At 40.5% G+C, this 22,773-nt stretch overlaps 1 protein-coding gene across 1 annotated transcript; it reads right to left on the bottom strand.

Moving 5' to 3' along the window:
* Positions 1-1,085: 1,085 nt before the first annotated feature.
* On the bottom strand, positions 1,086-21,132 carry LOC307130378 (calcium-activated chloride channel regulator 3A-1-like; the record flags this gene model as incomplete). The annotated part of the gene is made up of 17 exons (XM_079823342.1): positions 1,086-1,298; positions 2,811-2,890; positions 6,565-7,855; positions 8,556-8,923; positions 9,057-9,281; positions 11,652-11,816; positions 11,922-12,186; positions 12,405-12,620; positions 12,723-12,829; positions 12,923-13,100; positions 13,193-13,417; positions 13,528-13,758; positions 18,380-18,548; positions 18,627-18,732; positions 20,364-20,505; positions 20,612-20,749; positions 20,983-21,132. The coding sequence occupies 17 exons, from the start codon at positions 21,130-21,132 to the stop codon at positions 1,086-1,088; spliced, it is 4,269 nt and encodes a 1,422-aa protein (XP_079679468.1).
* Positions 21,133-22,773: the final 1,641 nt, after the last annotated feature.

Genomic DNA, 22,773 nt, shown 5'->3' with positions numbered 1-22,773 from the left:
TCGAAAACCTGCCAATAATAAAATGTATTTCCCTGGATCTGACAGGATGGGCAAGCTGTCAATGTGGGTAGCTGACACCCGTAGCTACGCAAGTGAAATGATGGCAGAATTTTTATTTTTGGGCGAACGAATCCAGCCTCAAGTTTTCTTCCGAGAACATATGTAACAATATTCCTAATTAAAATAATTCCCGCCCAAGGCTTAAGCAAAAAAAAAAAAAAAAAAAGGGAAGAGGCCTGGTTGAGTTAGGACACTGTTTATACGTTTTAGCTGCTCATGTACACAACAACAGCGTTTGGGGGCCTAAAAACACAAACGTTTTTGAAAACAATGTAATTTACGAAACACGCTCAAAGTGACCAACACATGATTAACTAGAGCACATTGAACTTTTCAGAAGGAGGGGCTTCATAGAGAACTAAATAGAGTGTTACTGACAGACTAGGAAGAGAGGTGCTGCAACAATGTCAAATAATGTGCTTTTTGAGCATTCAAGCATGACAACCTATAGTCTAGGAGCCCAAAAACAAATTCAAGACTTTGAGGAAATGATATAATAGGTCCTCATTTAAAATTCAAAGAATGAATGAACAAAAAATGTGCTTTAAATCATCATAATGAAAGTTTAATACATGCCTTTTTACTGTTACAGTACATACACTTTTTTTTGTTCATCTGTATTTGAAGGTGCTCACATTTCAGAGGAAGATAAATCGATTGAGAATCTATTATAAATGAGAATCATAAATGAGATGGCAATACATGTACTTGCAAAAATATTCAGAAAGTAAGACATTCTGTTTGATAGTGTCACAATGAGTCTCGGAGTCAAATGCAAGTTCACAATGTTTATTAGAAGGATAAAGAGAGCTCTAGAAAAAGTCACAGTCCCCTGAAGAGAGACCACACGTGGCGTCCATCGACGTAATCCACTCTGGTGGGTAACCGGAGAGAAATCCTCACACGACAGAAGACTGACGAAAAGACCCAAGCACTGGATAGAAGGCGAAACAGCGCCCGGCAGAGAAAGCAGTTCGTGGGAACCTGGATGAGACTGGATCTTGCCTAAAAACGAAGCGCACCAGTCACACCGGAAAGGCAGGGCAGAGTTCTCTCGAGGACAGTTCTCGTACATCCACAGGCGTCTGAATTCCGGGCATTGATAAGCCTCCAGATGCCTGCGACCGAACCTGAGAATCGCTGAAGAGAGAAACAGAAACAAGAACCTCCGACTGGACTGACAGAGTGACTGAGACCAACCGAGACAATGAGCACGTGACGAGAGTCAGGACAATGTGCTATAAAAAGAGAATAACTGATGAGACACGACAGGTGAACAATTAGCGAAACGAGTGGGAGGGGCCAGTGAACCCATGAGGAACCACCACCAACAGGTAAGAAATACATACACACACACACGATCACCCAGGAGTCCTGACAGTATCCCCCCCCATGACCGGCACCGGACGGGCATGAAGGAGACTCACCCTGTCGCCGACGGAGATCCTCGATCAGACCAGGGTCCAGTATATCCCGGGCCGGAACCCAGGACCTCTCCTCCGGACCGTAACCCTCCCAGTCCACTAAATACTGAAAACCTCTGCCCCTGCGACGAGAATCTAGTAATCTCCTAACAGTATAGGCAGGAGCACCATCCACTAGACGAGGGGCGGGGGGTTTAGGGTCAGAGACAGGGGGATTGTTCCGGGCAAAAATCACAGGTTTAACCCTGGATACATGAAAAACTGGGTGAACCCGACCAAGAATAGGAGGTAACTTAAGCTTGACCGCTACCAGATTAATGACCTTAGATATACTGTATGGCCCAATGAAACGAGGAGCCAGCTTACGAGAAGGCTCACGGAGAGGCAGATCCTCGGTGGAAAGCCATACCTTTTGTCCACACACATAACGGGGTGGAGGTCGCCGGTGACGGTGACGAACCAGCTTTGGTTTGTCTGGAGTTTTGTAATAAGAGTGATTTAGCTTTCCTCCAAGTGCGTCTGCACCTGCGCACGAAAGCTAAAGCAGACGGAACCGCTGCGTCGGGCTCCTGTGATGGGAAAAGGGGAGGTTGATATCCGACAGATAATTCGAACGGAGACAAATTAGTGGATGCGACGGGAAGAGAATTCTGAGAATACTCGACCCAAGGAAGCTGTTGGCACCAAGAATTCGGATATTTAGACGAAAGACAGCGAAGCGTTCGACTGAGATCCTGATTAGCCCGTTCGCATTGCCCATTGGTCTGCGGATGCTGTAGCGCCGATCTGTCTACAAAACTCCTGCCAAAAACCAGAGATGAACTGAGGACCCCTATCTGACACTACATCAGTCGGAATACCGTGTAACCGAAAGACGTGATTGATCAAAACCTGAGCCATCTCCTTGGCAGAAGGAAGTTTAGGCAGGGGAATAAAATGAACCGCTTTAGAAAAACGATCCACCACAGTCAATACGACAGTGTTACCATTAGATGCCGGTAAGCCGGTGACAAAATCAAGGGCTATATGAGACCAGGGGCGGGAGGGCACGGGCAAAGATTTAAGCAGACCAGCGGGAGGTTGATTAGATGCTTTATTACAAGCACAGACTGAACAGGCTAATACGAACTGTCTGACGTCCGAAGCCATAGAAGACCACCAAAAACGTTGACGGATGGCAGCCAACGTTCTCCGAATTCCTGGATGGCCGACAAACATGGATTCGTGACCCCACCGGATGACATCAGAACGTAAACGCTCAGGAACCCATAGACGACCCGCCGGACACCCCTCCGGAACTTCCCCCTCTCGGCCGGCCTCTCTCACCCGCTGTTCGATTCCCCACACGAGGGCACCGACCACCCTCCCCTCCGGGAGAATGGTTTCGTCCACTCCGACCCGGATCCCTGGAACAGACGGGAGAGAGCGTCAGGTTTAGTGTTTTTAGACCCTGGCCGGTATGAGAGGGTGAAGTTAAAACGCTCAAAGAAAAGTGCCCAGCGAGCCTGTCTAGATGTTAATCTTCTGGCTGAACGGATATATTCCAAATTCTTATGATCCGTCTAGACCAGAAAAGGTTCTGAGGTTCCCTCCAACCAGTGACGCCACTCACCCAGAGCGAGTCTAACCGCCAGCAGCTCCCGATTACCTATGTCATAATTTCGCTCCGCTGGGTTTAACCGATGAGAGAAAAAAAAGCGCACGGATGCACTTTCCCGTCAACAGAGGATCGCTGAGATAAAACGGCGCCTACCCCGATATCAGATGCATCCACCTCCACTATAAATTGTTTAGCCGCATCGGGAATAGAAAGAACAGGTGCAGAGATGAAACAGGACTTTAATTCATCAAAGGCCTCCTGAGCTTCAGTATTCCAACGGAAACACACTTTAGAGGAAGTAAGAGCGGTAAGAGGTTTAGCGATCTGACCAAAGTTTCTGATGAAACGCCGATAAAAGTTGGTGAAACCCAGAAATCGCTGAAGCTCTTTACGAGTGCTCTTCAACTTTAGCGGGATCGGGGCGAATCTCTCCCTCGGCTATGACGAAACCCAGAAACGAAACCGACTTCTTATGGAACTCGCACTTCTCCGCCTTAACAAAGAGCTGATTCTCTAACCAGTGGCGGCGCCAGGGGGGGGCTAGGTGGTGCTGCAGCTCCCCCTATAATAGCCATAGCACCTGCCCAGCACCCCCAAGAAATGTCTGTAATTTTTTTATATTTATATTTTAATGTCATGTTTGAATATTCTTTTTCATGTTTTTAAAATAGGAATTAAATAATAATTTAAAATTATATATATTTTAGTTTAAAATAACATGAGGCCCAAACAGGTGATCTTCTTTGGCCAATGGGCTCGGCGCCCGCGAACCTCTGACCTTAACTAATTTCAGCTTGTTTTTGATAGCGAGTTTTAGCAAAGTAAAATAACGTTACACCAAAATGGATCGTTTTTTGCTCCCTAAACGTCCACGTTCTAAATCACATCCTGAAACGAGAAGCGAGACTGTGAAGGTGCAGACACAACACTCGTCGTCACAGAGCCTCAGGAACAATGATGAAATGGGGATGAACTTGAAGACGGAGAATCGGCGGCAGCGGTTTCCATTGAGGATGCTAACTGGGGTTGCCACCCGTCCCGTAAAATACGGAATTGTCCCGTATTTACAAGGAAAATGACGCGTCCCGTATAAAACCAATACGGGATGCAAATTGTCCCATATTTTACATAGGTCCACACATAGTTCAATTAACATACAGATTTTGCAGTGTGGAGAATACTGATAGCAAATATAAAGAAATCAATTTCACAATAAGTAGTACAGGAGCTCATTTGTGCGTGATTGCGTTTTAGCTGCTTTGTTGCCATAGCGGCGGAGTCTCGAGAACATGTGCTGTGCCGTGTGCCTGTAAACTTGCGCGTTTTTTTAAAAACATGTCGAGCTTGCGTCGCGTCCACCGTTTGAACGCAAGAGGATCTCCAGATATAGAGATGAATATCAAAAAGGTATCAATGGGTCTGTCCAGTAACTCAGGATGAACTTCAGGCCAACTGCACACTTTATGAGAAGCATTTCAGTGTCTCAGACTGACTGACTTAAAGCAGCAGCGGTGACAGACCGGTCTATGTGACACACACCTCCCTGCTTCTAAAGGTATAATATGCCTATAGTTTTTTTTAATGGATAATATATAATATAATATTCCATACATTATCAGAGCTTGGCAGACAGAATTATTAATTTTTTTGATAGGGTAATTAATAGATTATAGCCTAATAAATGTTATTATTAATTTATAATTTAGCTAGGCTATATTAATCATACATAATAAATAATCCTGTCATATAAAGTTTATGACATTTAAAAAATATTTAGATAAAAATGGGACAAATAATTACATGATAATATAGTCATAATTTAATTAAAAAAATAAACATTTTTGAAATTCAAAAAAGTGATTACTGGTTCAGAATGGCTGCTTAAAGGGACAGTTCACCCAAAAATGAAAATTCTGTCATCATTTACTCACCCTCAAGTTGTTCCAAACATGTATACATTTCTTTGTTATGTTGAACACACAGGGAGACTACTATGGAAGTCAATGGTGCCCCCAAAGCAGCCTGAGTACAAACTTTCTTCTAAATATCTTCTTTTGTGTTCAGCAGAACAAAGAAACTCATACAGGTTTGGACATCATGAGGGCGAGTAAATGATGACAGAATTTTCATTTTGGGTGAACTATCCCTTTAAAGTTCACCAAATAGGCTCTAAAGAGTTCTTTACACTAAAGGTGGCAACCCTAGGTCAGACTAGTGTGTTGGTAACTGGCTGTGTGATTTCGTGATCTGAGCATTTTAGGCCGAAGCGTTTCTGTTGCTGCTCCGTTGGGCTCGACTGTGACATAATTGTGTGAAATAATATTTTCAGAGGTTTACATTGGCAGGCTTATGTATGTTGTATCTATAGCCCTTGCTTTGAATACTTAGGCCTATTATAATTATATATATATATATATATATATATATATATATATATATATATGCATATAGTTGCGGAACGAATATAGTTAATGCGGGCGTGTACGCATTAATTTATACCAGGGTGGTCCAATGCGACTCCATAATGCCATAATGACGCCGCAAAATTCAAAGCACCTTCTCTTAAGTGTTGAGCATCCCCATAGCACCTGCAACAGAAAATATCTGGAGCCGCCACTGTCTCTAACAGCCGTTGTAAAACCTGGTGAACATGCTGGGTGTGTATCTGCATTGAGGGAGAAAAGATGAGAATGTCATCCAGATACACAAAGACAAATTTGTTAATCATGTCACCCAGCACTTCATTGACCATGGTTTGGAAGACAGCCGGTGCGTTACAAAGGCCGAACGGAAGAACGCAGTATTCCCAGTGCCCTGATGGTGTATTAAAAGCTGTCTTCCACTCATCGCCCTCTTTGATACGTACCAAGTGATAAACGTTGCGCAGATCTAACTTGGTAAACACGTGCGCTCCCTGTAATAACTCGAACGCTGACGACATTAAAGGCAAGGGGTGCTTATTCTTAACAGTAATGTCATTCAGCCCTCTATAATCAATGCACGGACGAAGAGACCCGTCCTTCTTTTTGACAAAGAAAAATCCAGCGCCCGCTGGAGATGAGGAGCGGCGAATGAGACCGGCATTAAGAGATTCATTAATGTACTTATCCATAGCCTCTCTCTCTGGTTTAGATAGGGAAAATATGCGACCCTTAGGTGGAGAAGTGTCTGAGAGAAGGTGGATCTCGTCATCATATGACCGGTGAGGAGGCAGGGAAGCCGCCCGGGCCCTACTGAACACCCGATACAGATCAGAGTACTCCGCCGGAACTCACGAGAGATCAACAACCGGAACCTGAAAAGTAGAACACACAACAGGAGAAGAAGCAGGACCGAGACATGAAACATGACACGAAGACTTCCAAGATAACACAACACTGTTCTGCCAATCAACGTGAGGATTATGTTTGGTCAGCAAGTCATGCCCTAAGATGACCGGCAATTGAGACTGTTCTAATAAAAAGAATTCGATCTCCTCACGATGATTGCCAGAGACGAACAGACTCACAGGGGGTGTGCGATGGGTGATAACAGCCATGTGCTGTCCCTTTAAAGTCCAGGCGGAGAGAGATGAAGACAGAGGAATAAAAGGAATATCCCACGATTCGGCCAAACCGGCATCCAGAAAACTTGCCTCCGCACCAGAATCCAGCAACGCCTGTGACTGAAAAGACTGTTTATAATTAATGGTTACAGGAAGTGTGGTGCAGCTTATGGGATACTTTACTGATGACACGCCCACCGAAACTCCCGAAGTCATCGGCGGGCAGTACCCTTTTACCGGGCACGCAGCGGCGATATGCCCCGCCTTACCGCAATACAAGCATAACCCACAGGACAGACGACGATGTCTTTCAGTGGCGGTAAGGCGGAGCTTGCCCAGTTGCATAGGCTCCTCCGGCTGGAGAGAAGAAGGAGCGGTGAATTCGTTCGGCTCAGAGATGGCGAGATGACGAAACGACCGGCGGATGTCTCGTTGACGGTGGCAGGTCGCGACTCTCAACACCAGGTCGATCGCCGTCTCTAGAGATGTTGGAGGATCCCGTGCAGCGATCTCGTCCTGAATGGCAGGATTAAGACCCTCGAGGAATTGAGCCCGTAGTGCAGCTTCATTCCAGCCGCTGGTGATGGCTAGCGTCTTGAACGCGATGGCATAATCTGTGACGGAAGAGGTTCGTTGCAGTAGCCTTACCAGCTCGGCGGCTGCCATATCCCCATGAAGCGACCGATCAAATAAATTCAGCATCTCCGTCTCGAGAGCCTCAAATGAAGTCGTGCATGGAGCCTTGGCCCCCCATACGGCCATTCCCCACTGTCTCGCCCTTCCGGCGAGAAGTGTCAAAACATATGCCACCCTTGACGTTGAAGCAGCGAAAAGCCGTGGCTGAAGGGCGAAGACAAGGGAACACTGCTGCAGGAAGGCCCGGCAGGTGTTGGGGTCGCCGTCGAAGGATGGAGGTGTCGCCGCGTGTGGCTCACGGTCTGCAGGTGCATTTTCAACAGGTGCAGAAGGGAAACGCCCTCCGACCGGGGAAATAATCTGGTCCACCCGGGTACTGAGCTCCGTAAATTGTTCTGACAGGGCACGGAAATCTCTGGCAGCTACACTCAACAGAGATGAATGCTGTTCAATGACCGCTGTCTGTTGATGAAGTGTGGCGTACACCGAATCCGAACTCGCTGACTCCATCATTGGCGTGCTCATTCTGTCACAATGAGTCTCGGAGTCAAATGCAAGTTCACAATGTTTATTAGAAGGATAAAGAGAGCTCTAGAAAAAGTCACAGTCCCCTGCAGACAGACCACACGTGGCGTCCATCGACGTTATCCACTCTGGTGGGTAACCGGAGAGAAATCCTCACACGACAGAAGACTGACGAAAAGACCCAAGCACTGGATAGAAGGCGAAACAGCGCCCGGCAGAGAAAGCAGTTCGTGGGAACCTGGATGACACTGGATCTCGCCTAAAAACGAAGCGCACCAGTCACACCGGAAAGGCAGGGCAGAGTTCTCTCGAGGTAAGTTCTCGTACATCCACAGGCGTCTGAATTCCGGGCATTGACAAGCCTCCAGATGCCTGCGACCGAACCTGAGAATCGCTGAAGAGAGAAACAGAAACAAGAACCTCCGACTGGACTGACAGAGTGACTGAGACCAACCAAGACAATGAGCACGCGACGAGAGACAGGACAATGTGCTATAAAAAGAGAATAACTGATGAGACACGACAGGTGAACAATTAGCGAAACGAGTGGGAGGGGCCAGTGAACCCGTGTGGAACCAACACCAACAGGTAAGAAATACATACAGACACACACGATCACCCAGGAGTCCTGACAGATAGAGATTGTTGTTTTAAGAAATGTTCTAAAGTTGTTGGATGTAGATAGTTATGTTCAAATTAGACATAAGGATTGATTTGATTGTTTGCATCAGTTGTTGCTTTAAATAACGTATTTTCTGTGTCTCACTGCCCATCTGGTTACAGCAACGACAAAGCATATGACCATAGTTACCACACACACAGAAACTACAATAACTGTCCAATTCAAGCCTGGGTTTGATTTTCCGGGGGGTTTTGGATCAGGGGAAGCTTGGATCATCTTTGAAGCTTGAGCAATGTTGGAGCTTTCAGATTTTTCTTTTTCTTTGTCCTCAGACTGAATAGCAAAAAAGAGTGTGCTGCCATTTTGGATTGTGAAACTGAGATTGAATGAATGCTTTTCAGCTGATCCAGCCACCAGCGGTGAGACAGCGGCTGTGTTGAATGCATGACCATTGCTGAAGCTTTCACGAAGCATTTGAAGGTCATAGCTCCACCTGATCTCATAGGATTTAGCTTAAAGGAAAAGACATGCAATTTATATTATTTCATTATCTAAATGTGAAACCTACTTTATGTTGTCAGTGAAAAAGTTAAAGAAATGAAAACCTTGTATTTTAAATTCTGGTATAGTAACTTTATGCTTTACCTGTCCCTTGGTCGAGGTCTTCACCAGGAGCCGTCCAGCTGAGAAGCACAGAGTTCTCCTGGATCTCAGCGATCAGATCTGTGATTTGGTTAGGAGGGAAATTTGGTGGTGTTGTGCCTGTAAAAGCCACCTCAAAACTCTCTCCAGTGGCTGTTCTGCTAAAGCTTCCAACCTCAAGTGGTTCTTCAGAAACTGGAGGCTTTGGAGGGTTCAGCACCACCGTACCTGAAATTAGAGGAACCGCGTGAATCTGCTTGATTCTGTCAGTTTTTCTTCAAGCAGCTGTGTAGCTAATTATATTGACATTTATATTCTTAGTTCCAGTTTGTGCATGAATTCATTGACTGACTCTATCTGCAGGTTACATAGATACAAATGTCTTTATGAGTGAGTAACTGAATCATTGTTGAAAACAATCATTCATTCTGGAACTAAACTTTGAGTCAGTGTTCATTGCTCTCCAGTGTTGAGGAAAGTTACTTAGGAAAGTAATGCATTGCAATATTGCGTTACTTAGTTACTTTTTAAGAAAAGTAATGCATTACATTACTTTGCATTACTTTGTCTCACCTGGGCTGGGCTTGTTTTCTTTTAATAACAAAAAAAGTTCTATTTTTGGGCAAATTACCCTTTCACACCAAAATTTAAATAATAAAATAATAATAATAGGAAAGGAAATGCAAATTCACGCGTGTACAGTATATGCAGGAGAAAGTCATTTTTGCTTATGGTTTAACTGAAGCATCGAAGGTCAGTACATTGGTCAATAAAGTGAGATTAAATGCATAAAAATATTTGCTTTATTTAACATATTTAGTTATTGGAGGTTTGTGTAGTATACTGATTTTGCATTTAATTGATTTTATGAATTTTGAGGAAGATTGAATCTTTTTTGTGCAAATCAGATGAGTAAATGCCTGCTAGTCTAGAACGCCTCTGCACTTCTTTTGCCTTCATGTGCTATCGGAATTATTGTAAATGTAAATGTTTAAAAAAATAGGACATGAATGCCCTCTCAAGTCAAACTTTGAATGCGATGAGCTAGTAATCACGACTTCAGAAGTGGGAAGTAGGATTTTTTTCTAGTAGTTACTTTACTAGTTACTTGAAAAAAGTAATCGGATTACATAACTCAAGTTAATTGTAATGCGTTACCCCAACACTGCTGCTCTCTATTTACTGAGCACCTGTTGAAGATCACTTCACTTGACTAAATGCAACACCATCAAACATAGACTACAGTTTGAGGTAGGATGGCCTAATAATACTTCTGTAAATATTATAATATAAATTACCATACGTTCGTGTAATATAGCCTATATGTGTATATAATATATCCATGTGTATTTGTAAAAATGCTTTATTGATTTAATTAATATAAATTGTCATACTTGAATGTGATAAATATCAGTTGGTTGATAATGATAATGTCATTTACTTGTATGGATATGTCTTGATCGAAATCATGATAGTTGCATTGTGATTTTTGTGTCTTACACACTTTATACCCGTGAACAGCTGCGTACAAACCACGTTACACGAATGAAACACAATAAGAGCCTCAACTATTCCCCCCGGTTTCACAGACGAGGCTTAAGCTAGTCCCAGACTAAAATGCATGTTTGAGCTATTTCAACTGAAAGCAAATTGCATCTTATCTTATAATATCTTAAAATATGTCAGTGCCATTGTTTAGTCTCAAGAAGCACACAAGTAATGTTTTTTTCTTCTTCTAAGGCACATTTATAAAAGCTACTTAAATTCCCTAATTGAACTAAGACATGGCTTAATCTGAGCCCTGTCTGTGAAACCCTTTATTTTTTATTTTATACAAACTTCAAAGTGCTGGAGTGATGCGTAATTACTGGTGGGTGCATTTAGTTTTCCACTTCTAGTGAAGTATTGATGTAACCTTTATAATCTTCATTTGCAGTGCCCTTCGAACTGAACATGTAGACTACACCCTCCTTTTTGGAACAAAGACTCACTTAAGATAGTGGAATAGCCTGTGAAGTCCACTTCGCAGGGCACTTTCGGTTGTTTGGAATGAATTTGTTTTAAGAACTGATTCATTCAAAGGCAAAACAAGTGACTTTACAAACCATTCTGCTTTGGCTTCGCTTTCAACTGTTGTTGCTGGCAAAAATTACATAAAAATGTAATATATTAACTCTTTTTTTTAACTGCTGTATAACAGTAATATCACTTGCAATTGTGCTGTTTGTCTGAATGCAAGTTTTTCTTTTCAGATGTGATTCAAGTTTAAAGGGGCTATATGCGTTTTTCTGAAATTTAAACTCGCGACTGACACCTGTGGCCAAAAAACAGAACTGCTCTTATTTTCTGCTCGCTCTCGCAGCGGTGGTGACGTCACATCCGCAGACAGCGCAGGAAAAAACGACCCGCCAGAAAATAGGAAAAATAGGATACAGGCTTATAGGTGCACCCACTGTGAGCGGACAAGGTGTCAGTATGCTCATCAGGAGATGTTTGAGTCATAAATGGTAAAATAAAAAGGCTATTGTTAAGTTTATTTTGGGGAAAAAGTTGCATATAGCCCCTTTAAATGTATTTTCAAAATGACCCATGGTTTACCGTTTACCACATATCCAGGTACGTATGGGGCACCACTCTTTTTTGGGAGAGTAAAGCTGGCTTGTCCATCTTGATTCTTCACTCTTACTTTCAAGCTGCTTCTCCCTTTTTCAAACTTTGTGAAATATCTAGAATAGATGCCATCATTTTGAAAAGCATCAGCTCCTGAAAAAAAAAAAAGGATCTCCGAGTTATATAATTTGGAAATGTACCTTATTTATTTATATTAAGTTGAGTGCACACTTGGAACAAGAATAATGGATAATTTACCTGCTCCATTGTCCAGGAGTTGTAATGTTTCTGTGGACCCAGAGTCAGTCTCCAGCATAGCCACCACTTCAGCATTTCTTACAGGCCTGTAATTCTGACTGACCTCAGCAAACACTACCATGGGTGTAGTGCCGTCACTGAACTGCTGGTTCATGCGGGTTTTGACTATGATAGGAGGAACATCAGCATGCGCCGCTTGACTCGTTACTGTTATAGTCAGAGACTGAAGTGTTGGACTTTGTATATTGTATTTCCAGTCCCCAGGCTAAACACATGGAGAAAAATAATGGTTTGCTGTAAGTGTATTTGCTGAATCATAAGTCTTGGTCTGAAGTTGTTGTTGATCATATTTTAATAACATTATCTAAAACTCTTGGCCCAGATGTCTTTTATTGTGTTATAATATTTCATGTTTAGCATACATGTTTAAACTTTATGGTCTGAACTATAAAAGTAATAACTGGTTCATAAAAGTTGTCATACCTCTGCAGTTCCTGGAACTTTAAAGGTGACTGTTTTCATGGGTATATCATGACTCATTTGTGTCTGATTGTAGGTTGAGCCACTCGGTGACTGTATGGAAATGCTAGGAAAACTTTTTTCATAGATTATTACAAAGCTGGTTTTGTTCCCAACAGTCTGATCCACTGATACTGTTCCATTGAACCAGTCTGATGTTTTTTTTCCGACACTTTCTAGCTAAAAGAGTGATACAAAAAACGAAACATTAAAATACTCAATTGTGTTGACACTTTCAAAGTATTAATTGTATCATGGACAATGGGCGATCAGTTGCCAAACCTGAACTGGTTCATTTGTGTAATCTCCAGTTGATAATGTAAATGAAGCAAATGCATCCATTAACTGGTTTGAGGTGAACACATCATTGGATACGATGAATTTCCCCCCTATTTTCACCATGAAACAATTTTGCATCACATACGTAACTGGCACAGATGTATTTTGATTTAGATATAGATACTTATTTTTTTTTTACTTACCAGTTTTTTCCGCCATATCCTCCAGTGCTTTAGCTGCATTGGGACCTAAAGCTACTGTGTGTATAATGGCACCACTGGCTATTGCCTTCAGACTACAATCACCAATGTTGTCCGTTGCCTCGCCATCTGTCAGGAAAATGATTTCATCTCCTAATGCATCCCCGTCTTGTGCTAGTACCTGATGGTTAGAAAATAGAGAGCATTTGCCTAGAATAAACTATTTATACACTTCACATATTGTAAACATAAAATGAACAATTAATATGGTACCTGTAAGCCTAGATTGAGGCCTTTACACATGTTTGTTGATCCACCTGGTGTTTTTGGCAACAATTTGATGAGCTTCTCTCTTGTGGACTCGTTGTCAATAGTAGTCAAGGGGCTGAGAGTATTAGCATCAGTACTAAAGGACACAATTCCAACACTGGCATGATCCTCAATGACGGTCCGCAGTAAATGTGTGGCAGCCTGCTGTTGTCGAATGATTCTGGAGTCCTAGAAAAATGAAGTCATTTCATTGGAATGTGTTCATCAGTGTAAAGGATAAAATAATGCAGGCACTATTGTTTCAAATGAAGTTAAGTTTTTTTATGTTTGCATACTGTTGACATGCTTCCTGAGACATCAAGGATGAGACAAACAACCCGTTGCATTCGTTGCACAACTTTGAAAGTTGGTGCTGGTGGAGAGGACGCCATTGGTTTTAGAGAATTAAGCTTGTCTTTATCCACAGAATCCTCAAATATCACGGTCCACGTTGGCTTGTTGCCACACTTTTCATTCTGCAAGTTTGGGGCTTCATAATTGTGTTCGCTTGCTTGACAAAATGTGATCACCTAAAAAAAAAAATGTCACCGAAACACTCAGTTCAATACAAAAGAGAGCTTAATTATCTTTATGTCTTCAGATCACTGAATTTCAACTTTATATCTCAAAATAATGCCTGTTAACTAAAACTGAATATTAGCTTCTTGTAATTCAAACTTTGGTAACACTTTACAATAAGGTTGTATTAGTTAACATTAGTTAATGCATTAGTTAACATGAACTAACCATGGACAACGCCTCTGTTCAGCATTAATTAATATTTGTTAACGTTAGTTCATAAAAATCCAGCTGTTCATGGTTTGTTCATGTTAGTTTACAGTGCAAAGCCCACCGGCAACTATAGTTGCTGCAGTGTATAGTTGTCATTTTCCTTTTGTAAGTATTTTTCTAGATAGTATCTGTGTTTTATATCTCAATGACACACAAGAAAACAACCAAATAAAAGATTTCAAGAGAAAAAAAAGGTATTAACTTCCTTCCTGTCACATGAGACTGCCAACTTCCTACCCCTACTTCCAGGAAGCATAACGAAAGCAAACCCTCCCAAAGAAAGGTTATTTTCATGTTACTAATAATATTTTTTTGTTGACATACATCTACATAATCGTGAAGGTCTCTAGAATCATCCAAACAAAACAATTCTTACAAGAGATCTATAGTTTTTTGTATACTTAGTCAAAAGTCCAAGCAGCAACTATAGTTGCCGGTGGGCAAATTACTTGTAAGTACAATATAATGGGGGAAATGGGATATACTGTGTTAACAGGTTAATAAATCAAGATTTTTGGTCTTTAGTGCTTTTTGCTTTCATAATATCCCACCTAAAACACAACTTAACCCTTTAACTGACATCTCTACTGTACACAAGACCTTAATTCGATAGGGAAAAATATAATATTTTATGATATTATGTCTTGTAAGGGCCAAAATATTGAGGACCCTTCATCCAATTTGGAATGGATGCATTTCAATCTAATCAGTCAATGACCCTAATTCTTTTTATGACTAGTAGCTTATGATTCCATTATAATGTGAAAATGTAGACAAGTAATGAGTTTACATTTACATTATTATATGAAATCACCTACTACAGTCAGCCATTGAATACTATGGGACTATTTATTTATTTATTTATTTTTGTTATATAGATGTAATTTTTTCGTCATTATATTAATTTATTTTCATTTAATGTTTTGATACACAATGCCCTGTTAGGGCAACTCAATGGCTGCACTTTGTTCTGCACTATGTTCACCACTTTTTTTAAGATATTTGTTGTTTGTTGTATTTTCATATTCAACAGATTATAAGATAGATGCAGCTTTTTTGAGTTTGGATCGAATGTTCTTCGACTTTTATACATAATAAATTTGTTTGTGAATAAAGATTGATCTGTTGAAAGCAGTTATTTTGAGTTAGATGCCCAATGTTCTCATCCTAGTCCAATTTGACATCGAAGGGGTGCATATAACATATTTGCCCACCGGCAACTATAGTTGCCGCACATTCAAATACGATTTTCAAGAAAAAAAACTAAAACCTGGGGAAAATAAATGCAGAACATGTTCACATAGGACACTATTAACATGACTATGTGCATGAAACCATTCAGACACAAATAGGTTAACTAATGTTAGCAAGATTTTAATAATACATTAGTAAATGTCGAAATTAACATAAACAAAGATAAATAAATGCTTTTTAAGTGGTTCATTATCAGTTCATGTTAACTAATGAACCTTATTGTAAAGTGTTACCCAAACTTTATATTTTGCAAATGGTACGTGTGTTACGGAATGGTTGAGTTAACAAAGCGCACAATGAAGAATGAATTGGATTAATATTTAATAAACACAACCAAACACCATCTCAAACAAGGAAGAACATGTGACAGAACAAAGAAAATGTATACATGTTACCGTAACACTTTACAATAACAGTACATGAATAATCATATATTAATACATGAATTAATAGTTAATTCAACATGAACTCATGATTAGTGAATATATGAACTAATCATGAACAAATGAAGAGCTATCATAAACTAAGACAGGAGTCATAAGGATTCATGCATGAATAACAGCAGCATTAATACATGTTTTTACATGTTTGATAATTAATGCATTAATTAACATGTATGGGTAAACTAAATCAAACAGGCTTTCTAAGAATGAATAACAAATATTTTGACTTTGAAATACACCTTAAAATGTATTATTGTCATAATTTAAACAATTTTTTATCAGAAGCTTCATCATAAATATTACTGAAAGCCACAGGAATAGTTTTTCATTACTTTCACTGATCACCCTTATCAAACATAGAAAATACTAAATCTGCTATATTTTATCTCAAAAGGTCTCAGTCTGTTTTGTGATATTCTCTTTCCCATCAAACTAAACCTACTGTGACTTATAACAGTTCCTGAGAAATCAGTTCCCAAAAAATAACCAAACAGGAAGCATGCAGTAAAGTCAGGAAGTGAGGGATCGTCTGCTGGGATCCGTACAGTTCTCTCTCCACCCAGACACAGGCCGTGATGATACTGTACCTCCATTCTCTTAACTGGGCTGAATACTAGTTATAGTTACATGTGTATTTGATAGTAAGTTTATGATAAATCATGAGCTGAATTTGATAAGTAGTTAACAGTGAATTAATCATGATGTGCCCCCTCAAGTAAAGTCATGACACAATGATGCATTAACAAGCCATGAGTTGATGTTAGTGTATGGTTAGTTAATAATTAATTAATCATGATGTGCCCCCTCAAGTAAAGTCATGACATAGTCATACAGTAACAAGCCATTAGTTGATGTTAGTGTATGGTAAGTTAACCATGGTATAGTAATGCCGTGCCCCCTGAAGTAAAGTCATGACACAATGATGCACTAACAATTCATTCATTACAAAATGAATAAACATATACACTAAGAATCCTTATTCCTTTACACCCTTGGTACAAAAAAACAAAGATAATAAGTATTTGTAGGCTAGTTCTTTTATTTATATTTATATAATTAAACATATATGGACTTAAAAGAAAGCCCAAACAGTTGTGGCAGTTGTGGCCGGTTAGAAAGTCGGACTTGTAACCGGAAGGTTGCGCGTTCGAGTCTCAGGTCCGGCAGGAATTGTCGGTGGGGGGAGTGAATAACCAGCGCCCTCCTCCACCCTCAATACCATGACTGAGGTGAGACCCTTGAGCAAGGCACCGAACCCCCAACTGCTCCCCGGGCGCCCTGGCAATATGGCTGCCCACTGCTCCTGGTGTGTGTGTTCACTACTGTGTGTGTGCACTTGGATGGGTTAAATGCAGAGCACAAATTCCAAGTATGGGTCACCATACTTGGCCACACGCCACTTCACTCACTTTTTCACTTTCAAACATACCTGTAAAGACCCACATAAGGCATGTTTACATGTAAAACAGGGCGCTTCCACCGGCTAATGCTAATCGAAGCATATAAGTTAATTAAAAAATACAGTTATTAAAGTACACACCTCCAGAAATATCCCAATACAACAATCATACAAACATGTCTTAAATTATTATTTCAGTTAACCAAAGCAGTCAACATATATTATTTGATGAAAATGCCAGCAATACCGAAGGAACACTGCTAACGCATTAGGAGCACCGAGAGCACCACTAATGAGTATCCCACCAGAAACAAACCCTACATACTGTAGTTCCGGGAAGAAAACTAGCTGTGTGTAGAATAATTTAACTATAAAAATCTGAAAACGGTTTATATCAAATTAAAATGATTAGTGATAGTTATTAGTCTATTTTCCACGTTTGATTAGACAAATGTGTGTAATTAATGGCTCACAAAAATGGCTAAAAATCAAAGCTGCAGATGGCAGATTATAATAGGCTATTACAGTTTAAATTATGACAGTATTAAATCACATGTTTAATTCAAAGTCAGAGTACTTCTTATTTATTCTTAAGGAGCCTGTTTGATTTAGTTTAACCATACATGTTAATTAATGCATTAATTATCAAACATGTACTAACATGTATTAAAGGGGCTATATGCGTTTTTCTGAAATTTAAACTCGCGACTGACACCTGTGGCCAAAAAACAGAACTGCTCTTATTTTCGGCTCGCTCTCGCAGCAGTGGTGACGTCACATCCGCAGACAGCGCGGGAAAAAACGACCCGCCAGAAAATAGGAAAAATAGGATACAGGCTTATAGGTGCACCCACTGTGAGCGGACAAGGTGTCAGTATGCTCATCAGGAGATGTTTGAGTCATAAATGGTAAAATAAAAAGGCTATTGTTACGTTTATTTTGGGGAAAAAGTTGCATATAGCCCCTTTAATGCTGCTGTGCTGTTATTCATGCATGAATCCTTATGACTCCTGTCTTAGTTCATGATAGCTCCTCATTTGTTCATGATTAGTTCATATCTTCACTTATCATGAGTTCATGTTTAATAAACTATTAATTCATGTATTAATACATGATTATTCATGTACTGTTATTGTAAAGTGTTACCCATGTGACAAACAAAGGGAAGTAATGAGGTGATTAACTGTACTGTGTATTGTACGTTTAATAAATTACTAAAATAATTGTCTGGAACGTGTGGAAACATGCAAAATCTGTACTTACAGAATCATGGCTTGGTTGGTACATTATGGAGCCGTCTGTGTTTTGAGAGCTGTTTGGAAAAAACGTGCACCCCTTGGTAGGTAGTGAAGTTTGTGGATCAGTGCTGCATTGTTTAAAAGCTCCATAATCAGTAAGATTAAAAATGCCTCCCTTAATGCTTTTGCTACACCTACAAACAAGCAAAAAATATACATTTAATATCAAGGACATTTTAAAAATATTTATATTTTTATTAACAGTTTGACACCTTGTAGCTTCAACCTGGCCATTAGAGATGTAGAATGGCTTTGTTTCACTGTATTCATTATATACGCCCCATCTCAGATGAGCCCATTCATGAACCAAGACCCTTCCTGCAAATAAACAAACAAACTAAGTGAAAACTGTAAAACAAACCGGGGGGTATTCCAGAAAGCAGCAGCCTGTACCATGAAGGCAGTTTCGCTGGCTAGCCAGGTAAGTTTCAGTTTAGATTGCGCTAATCCTGGGTTTTAGGTACCATGAAAGTGGCTTGGCTTTTAGCGGCGCGCACTCAAAAAAATTATTTGTTGAATTTACTCAAAAAAGCAGCGTCAAGTGGTTCCACGCAACTACTGTATATGGAGTCATTTTTACAAATAACAATTTTGTTATATGAACAAAAGAAATTCACGGACAAAATTTCTTTGAGTAAATACAAACCATTTTATTGTGTCACTGTTACATAATATTTATGTGTGCAGTTTAATTAATAATGTTATGTTAAATTTATAAAAGTTTATGTTAGGTGAATACATTTATCGATTTAATTTAACTTATCAAATTAACTATTTGCTCTACCAAGTGGAAAACTATTAAAGGTCCCCTTCTTCGCGATTCCATTGTTCAAACTTTAGTTAGTGTGTAATGTTGCTGTTAGAGCATAAATAATACCTGTAAAATTATAAAGCTCAAAGTTCAATGCCAAGCGAGATATTTTATTGAACAGAAGTTCCCTTTCAAAGCCTACAGCGAACGGCTGGCTTGGACTACATCCTGGTACTTCCTTCTTTAATTACGTCAGTAGAGCAGTAGAACAGACTAACCTCCGCCCACAAAGAAACGCGAAAAAGGGGGCGCGGTCTTGTTGCTGTCCCACGTGGAGAAGCGGAAGGTCGCGTGGAGAAAAGGAACTGTTGTGTTGAGTGTGTTTATCGCCATGTCATCGAGACGCTGTTATTTTCATCCAGGAGTCAAATCTCCTTTGTTTGGCTTTCCCAGGGACGCTGTAGAGATTATTGAACGCATACATCTCTCCGTTAAGAGGCGTGACCTTTCCAACGTGCGCTAAGCTGCTGTCAAATTACAACACAGGAACCGCTTTCACGTGCGCTAAATTGTGGTCGAATCACAGCACAGGAACCGCTTGCACAATCAGAACTCGTTACGTGTTTCTGAAGGAGGGACTTTATAGCACAAGGAAATCACCAGCCGTTTTTAGGACACTGGAAACAGCGGTATACAGATAAGTAAATAGTGTGAAAAATACTGTGTTTTTTTACACGCGAAACATGAACACATGTTATATTGCACACTGTAAACACAATCAAAGCTTCAAAAAAACACGAAGAACGGGACCTTTAAATAACAAGTTTATTTTTAGAAGCAAAATGCAAATATAACTCATTGGACAAACTTAATTTAATTGAGGGCAGGAATTCCATCCAATAAATGTGTGTATATGAGTGCCCACAGCCTAAACACAGACATCACTCTTCTGAATAATAATGGTAACCACAAAATTACAGAAACTCCTCTAAATGTCCAACATAACATTAAACAACATAAACTAAAACATCTTTCCCTTTACTGAAAAACACATAAAATAATCAAACAATTAATCACCATAGAAACTAATGCAAACACGGGAAACAACAGAAAACCAACTCAAACATAGACCAAACGTAACAAATATGCCTTTCAGACGTACACGTATAAATGTTATAGGAGGATAAATAATGTTCACCTCTTGGTCCGTAAGGCTGAGCGATAGCATTTTTTAGGAGGAAGTTTGGTGTGAAATGAATGTAATCTCCCTCAACTCCACATGCACCGTACTGATGAGTGTATGGCTCATCTGAACCAGCATTATCGATTCTTATTTTGGCCTGTGTTCGACATAGAGATCGGGTCAGCAACATCATATGTGAATGAAATGACTGGAAATTAATATTTTACAATATATAATGCTCTATGCCATAAATAATGCTCTACCTTTTCAAAGGACTCTGTTCTTGCTTTGTCAAAACCTGTATTATTCCAGTGGGGTGGAACTAGTATCGTAGCCTCTTTGAAATAAACCTTTTCATCCAATGCTTGATGAAGATGAACCGACCCTTCAGTGACCATTTGCTGTCAGAATGAAAGTGAAAAGATAAAATAAGAAAAAACTCTGCTCTGTGAATTCAGAAGTAATTATTTAATTTATTCATTTCACAAATACTGCCAACAAAATGTGGTAACATACTGTAGATTTCTAAGATTAAAAAACAATTGGAACACACAATCTATAACATCTTTCACAAAAGCCACTAAAAACATTAGTGCACATAAAAGTTTGTTAAGACAAAAAGAAGCACATTTACCTTTATTTTATCAATCAGCGTGTTGTCCTGTGGTACTTTTGAACTTATCGCAATGGTAATGTCAACATAACCGTTTCCATCTAGTTTGATTCCAGTGGAGGTGGACGACAGCAACATCCATAATAAGACAAACAGCGCTCTTGAGTCCATAGCTGTAGAGTTAAGATGAACAAAAACTCCCAAACCCCTACCAAGTCAACCCTATATTTAAACCCTATCAAGTCAAATATTAACTTGAAGGACACAGATGGAATGTCATATATTGGATATGAATCATGATATCTATATAACTGGGCTAGGTCATGTAAGACACATAATTACAGTACAATGGGGCAGCATGTTAGAGATGCTATCAACAGCTGTTTATTTCACTTTACATGACTGTTATTGCACATGAACCTACAGTGCTACTCTCACACGGACCACAAAAGAAGGCTCAAACACACAGTAAAAAAACTGTAATATTGTGAAATATTATTATAATTTAAAATAGCTGTTTTCTATTTGAACATGTTTTAAAATGTAATTTATTCCTGCGATAGTATAGCTTATTAAAATAAATAAATAACGACACATGAATCGATCAATTTGTCACTTTTATAATTCAAAGTTATTTCAAAAACCACAAATCCCTTTACTCTCATAAATGTATGTCACAATCAGCAACTTGGTTATTATTTAACAGAATATGATGTTTACTTTGGGCATGTGATAAAAAAAATGCTTTGATCTTGAATTTTAAATCAGTGCATTGACTGATTGATTTTCATCATTTATCACAACTTTTCACTAATCTTTTGTCAAATCAGCTTAGATTCACATATGTTGTTCGGATTTACAGTGTGACTGTCTTTAATCATTTCTGTACATGATAATCTAATGCAACATCACATTGTTAAAACACATTTTAATTAAAAAATTTAATTTTCAAATGAAGTGTCTTCATGTTACATTTACAACTGTAGTGTGATGAGGGGTGTGAACGCAGCGAAAACTTTAGCACCCCTAATTTGGTCAAAGAAAGAATTAACACTCCCATCGCTGAGCCCCCAGAGATCGGTGATGTCAGTGCGCGCCACCCACGGGTCCCGCCACTCGCATCCCACTCTGTCACCAGCCTCCTGGCAGAGCAGACCCCAGTGGAACGTGCGTCCTTCCCTGGTCTCCTCTGTCAGGACGCAGCCGTTAACCGCACCCCCACACCGGGACGCCCAACAGCCTCCCTTGTCCGGGTCGGTAACGCTGCATCGCTGCCCCACACCGGGTACGTCTGTAGTCCGAATGACCCCGCTGGTGCAGTTCCTGGGAGCCTGGCTTCAGATTCCAGGGCTGTCCCGCTGGGTCGCGAAGACAGTCAGGCGCGGCTAAGCGATTCAGTTCGCGCAGGTTCCTCCCTGTTTCCGGGGAGTCCGCTTTACTATGGTCGGGGCCAATGCCCCTGTCATGCGAGCGGAGGTTGCCACCCTACTGGCGAAGGGTGCGATCGAACCTGTCCCTCCAGCCGAGATGAAGTCCGGGTTTTACAGCCCCTACTTCATTGTACCCAAAAAGACCGGTGGGTTGAGGCCAATCCGGGACCTGCGCATCTTGAACCCTTACCTACACAGGTTTCCGTTCAAGATGTTGACAGCGAAACGCCTTTTCGAATGCGTTCGTCCCGGCGATTGGTTTGCAGCGATCGACCTGTAGGATGCCTACTTTCATGTCTCCATCCTACCTCGACACAGACCGTTCCTACGGTTTGCTTTCGAGGGGCGGGCATACCAGTACGCGGTCCTCCCATTCGGGCTA

Source organism: Gobio gobio, assembly GCF_949357685.1.
Source record: "Gobio gobio genome assembly, chromosome: 8".
NCBI lineage: Eukaryota > Metazoa > Chordata > Actinopteri > Cypriniformes > Gobionidae > Gobio > Gobio gobio.
Note: the sequence above shows the minus strand (reverse complement) of the source record. Positions and strands in the feature narration are given on the sequence as shown.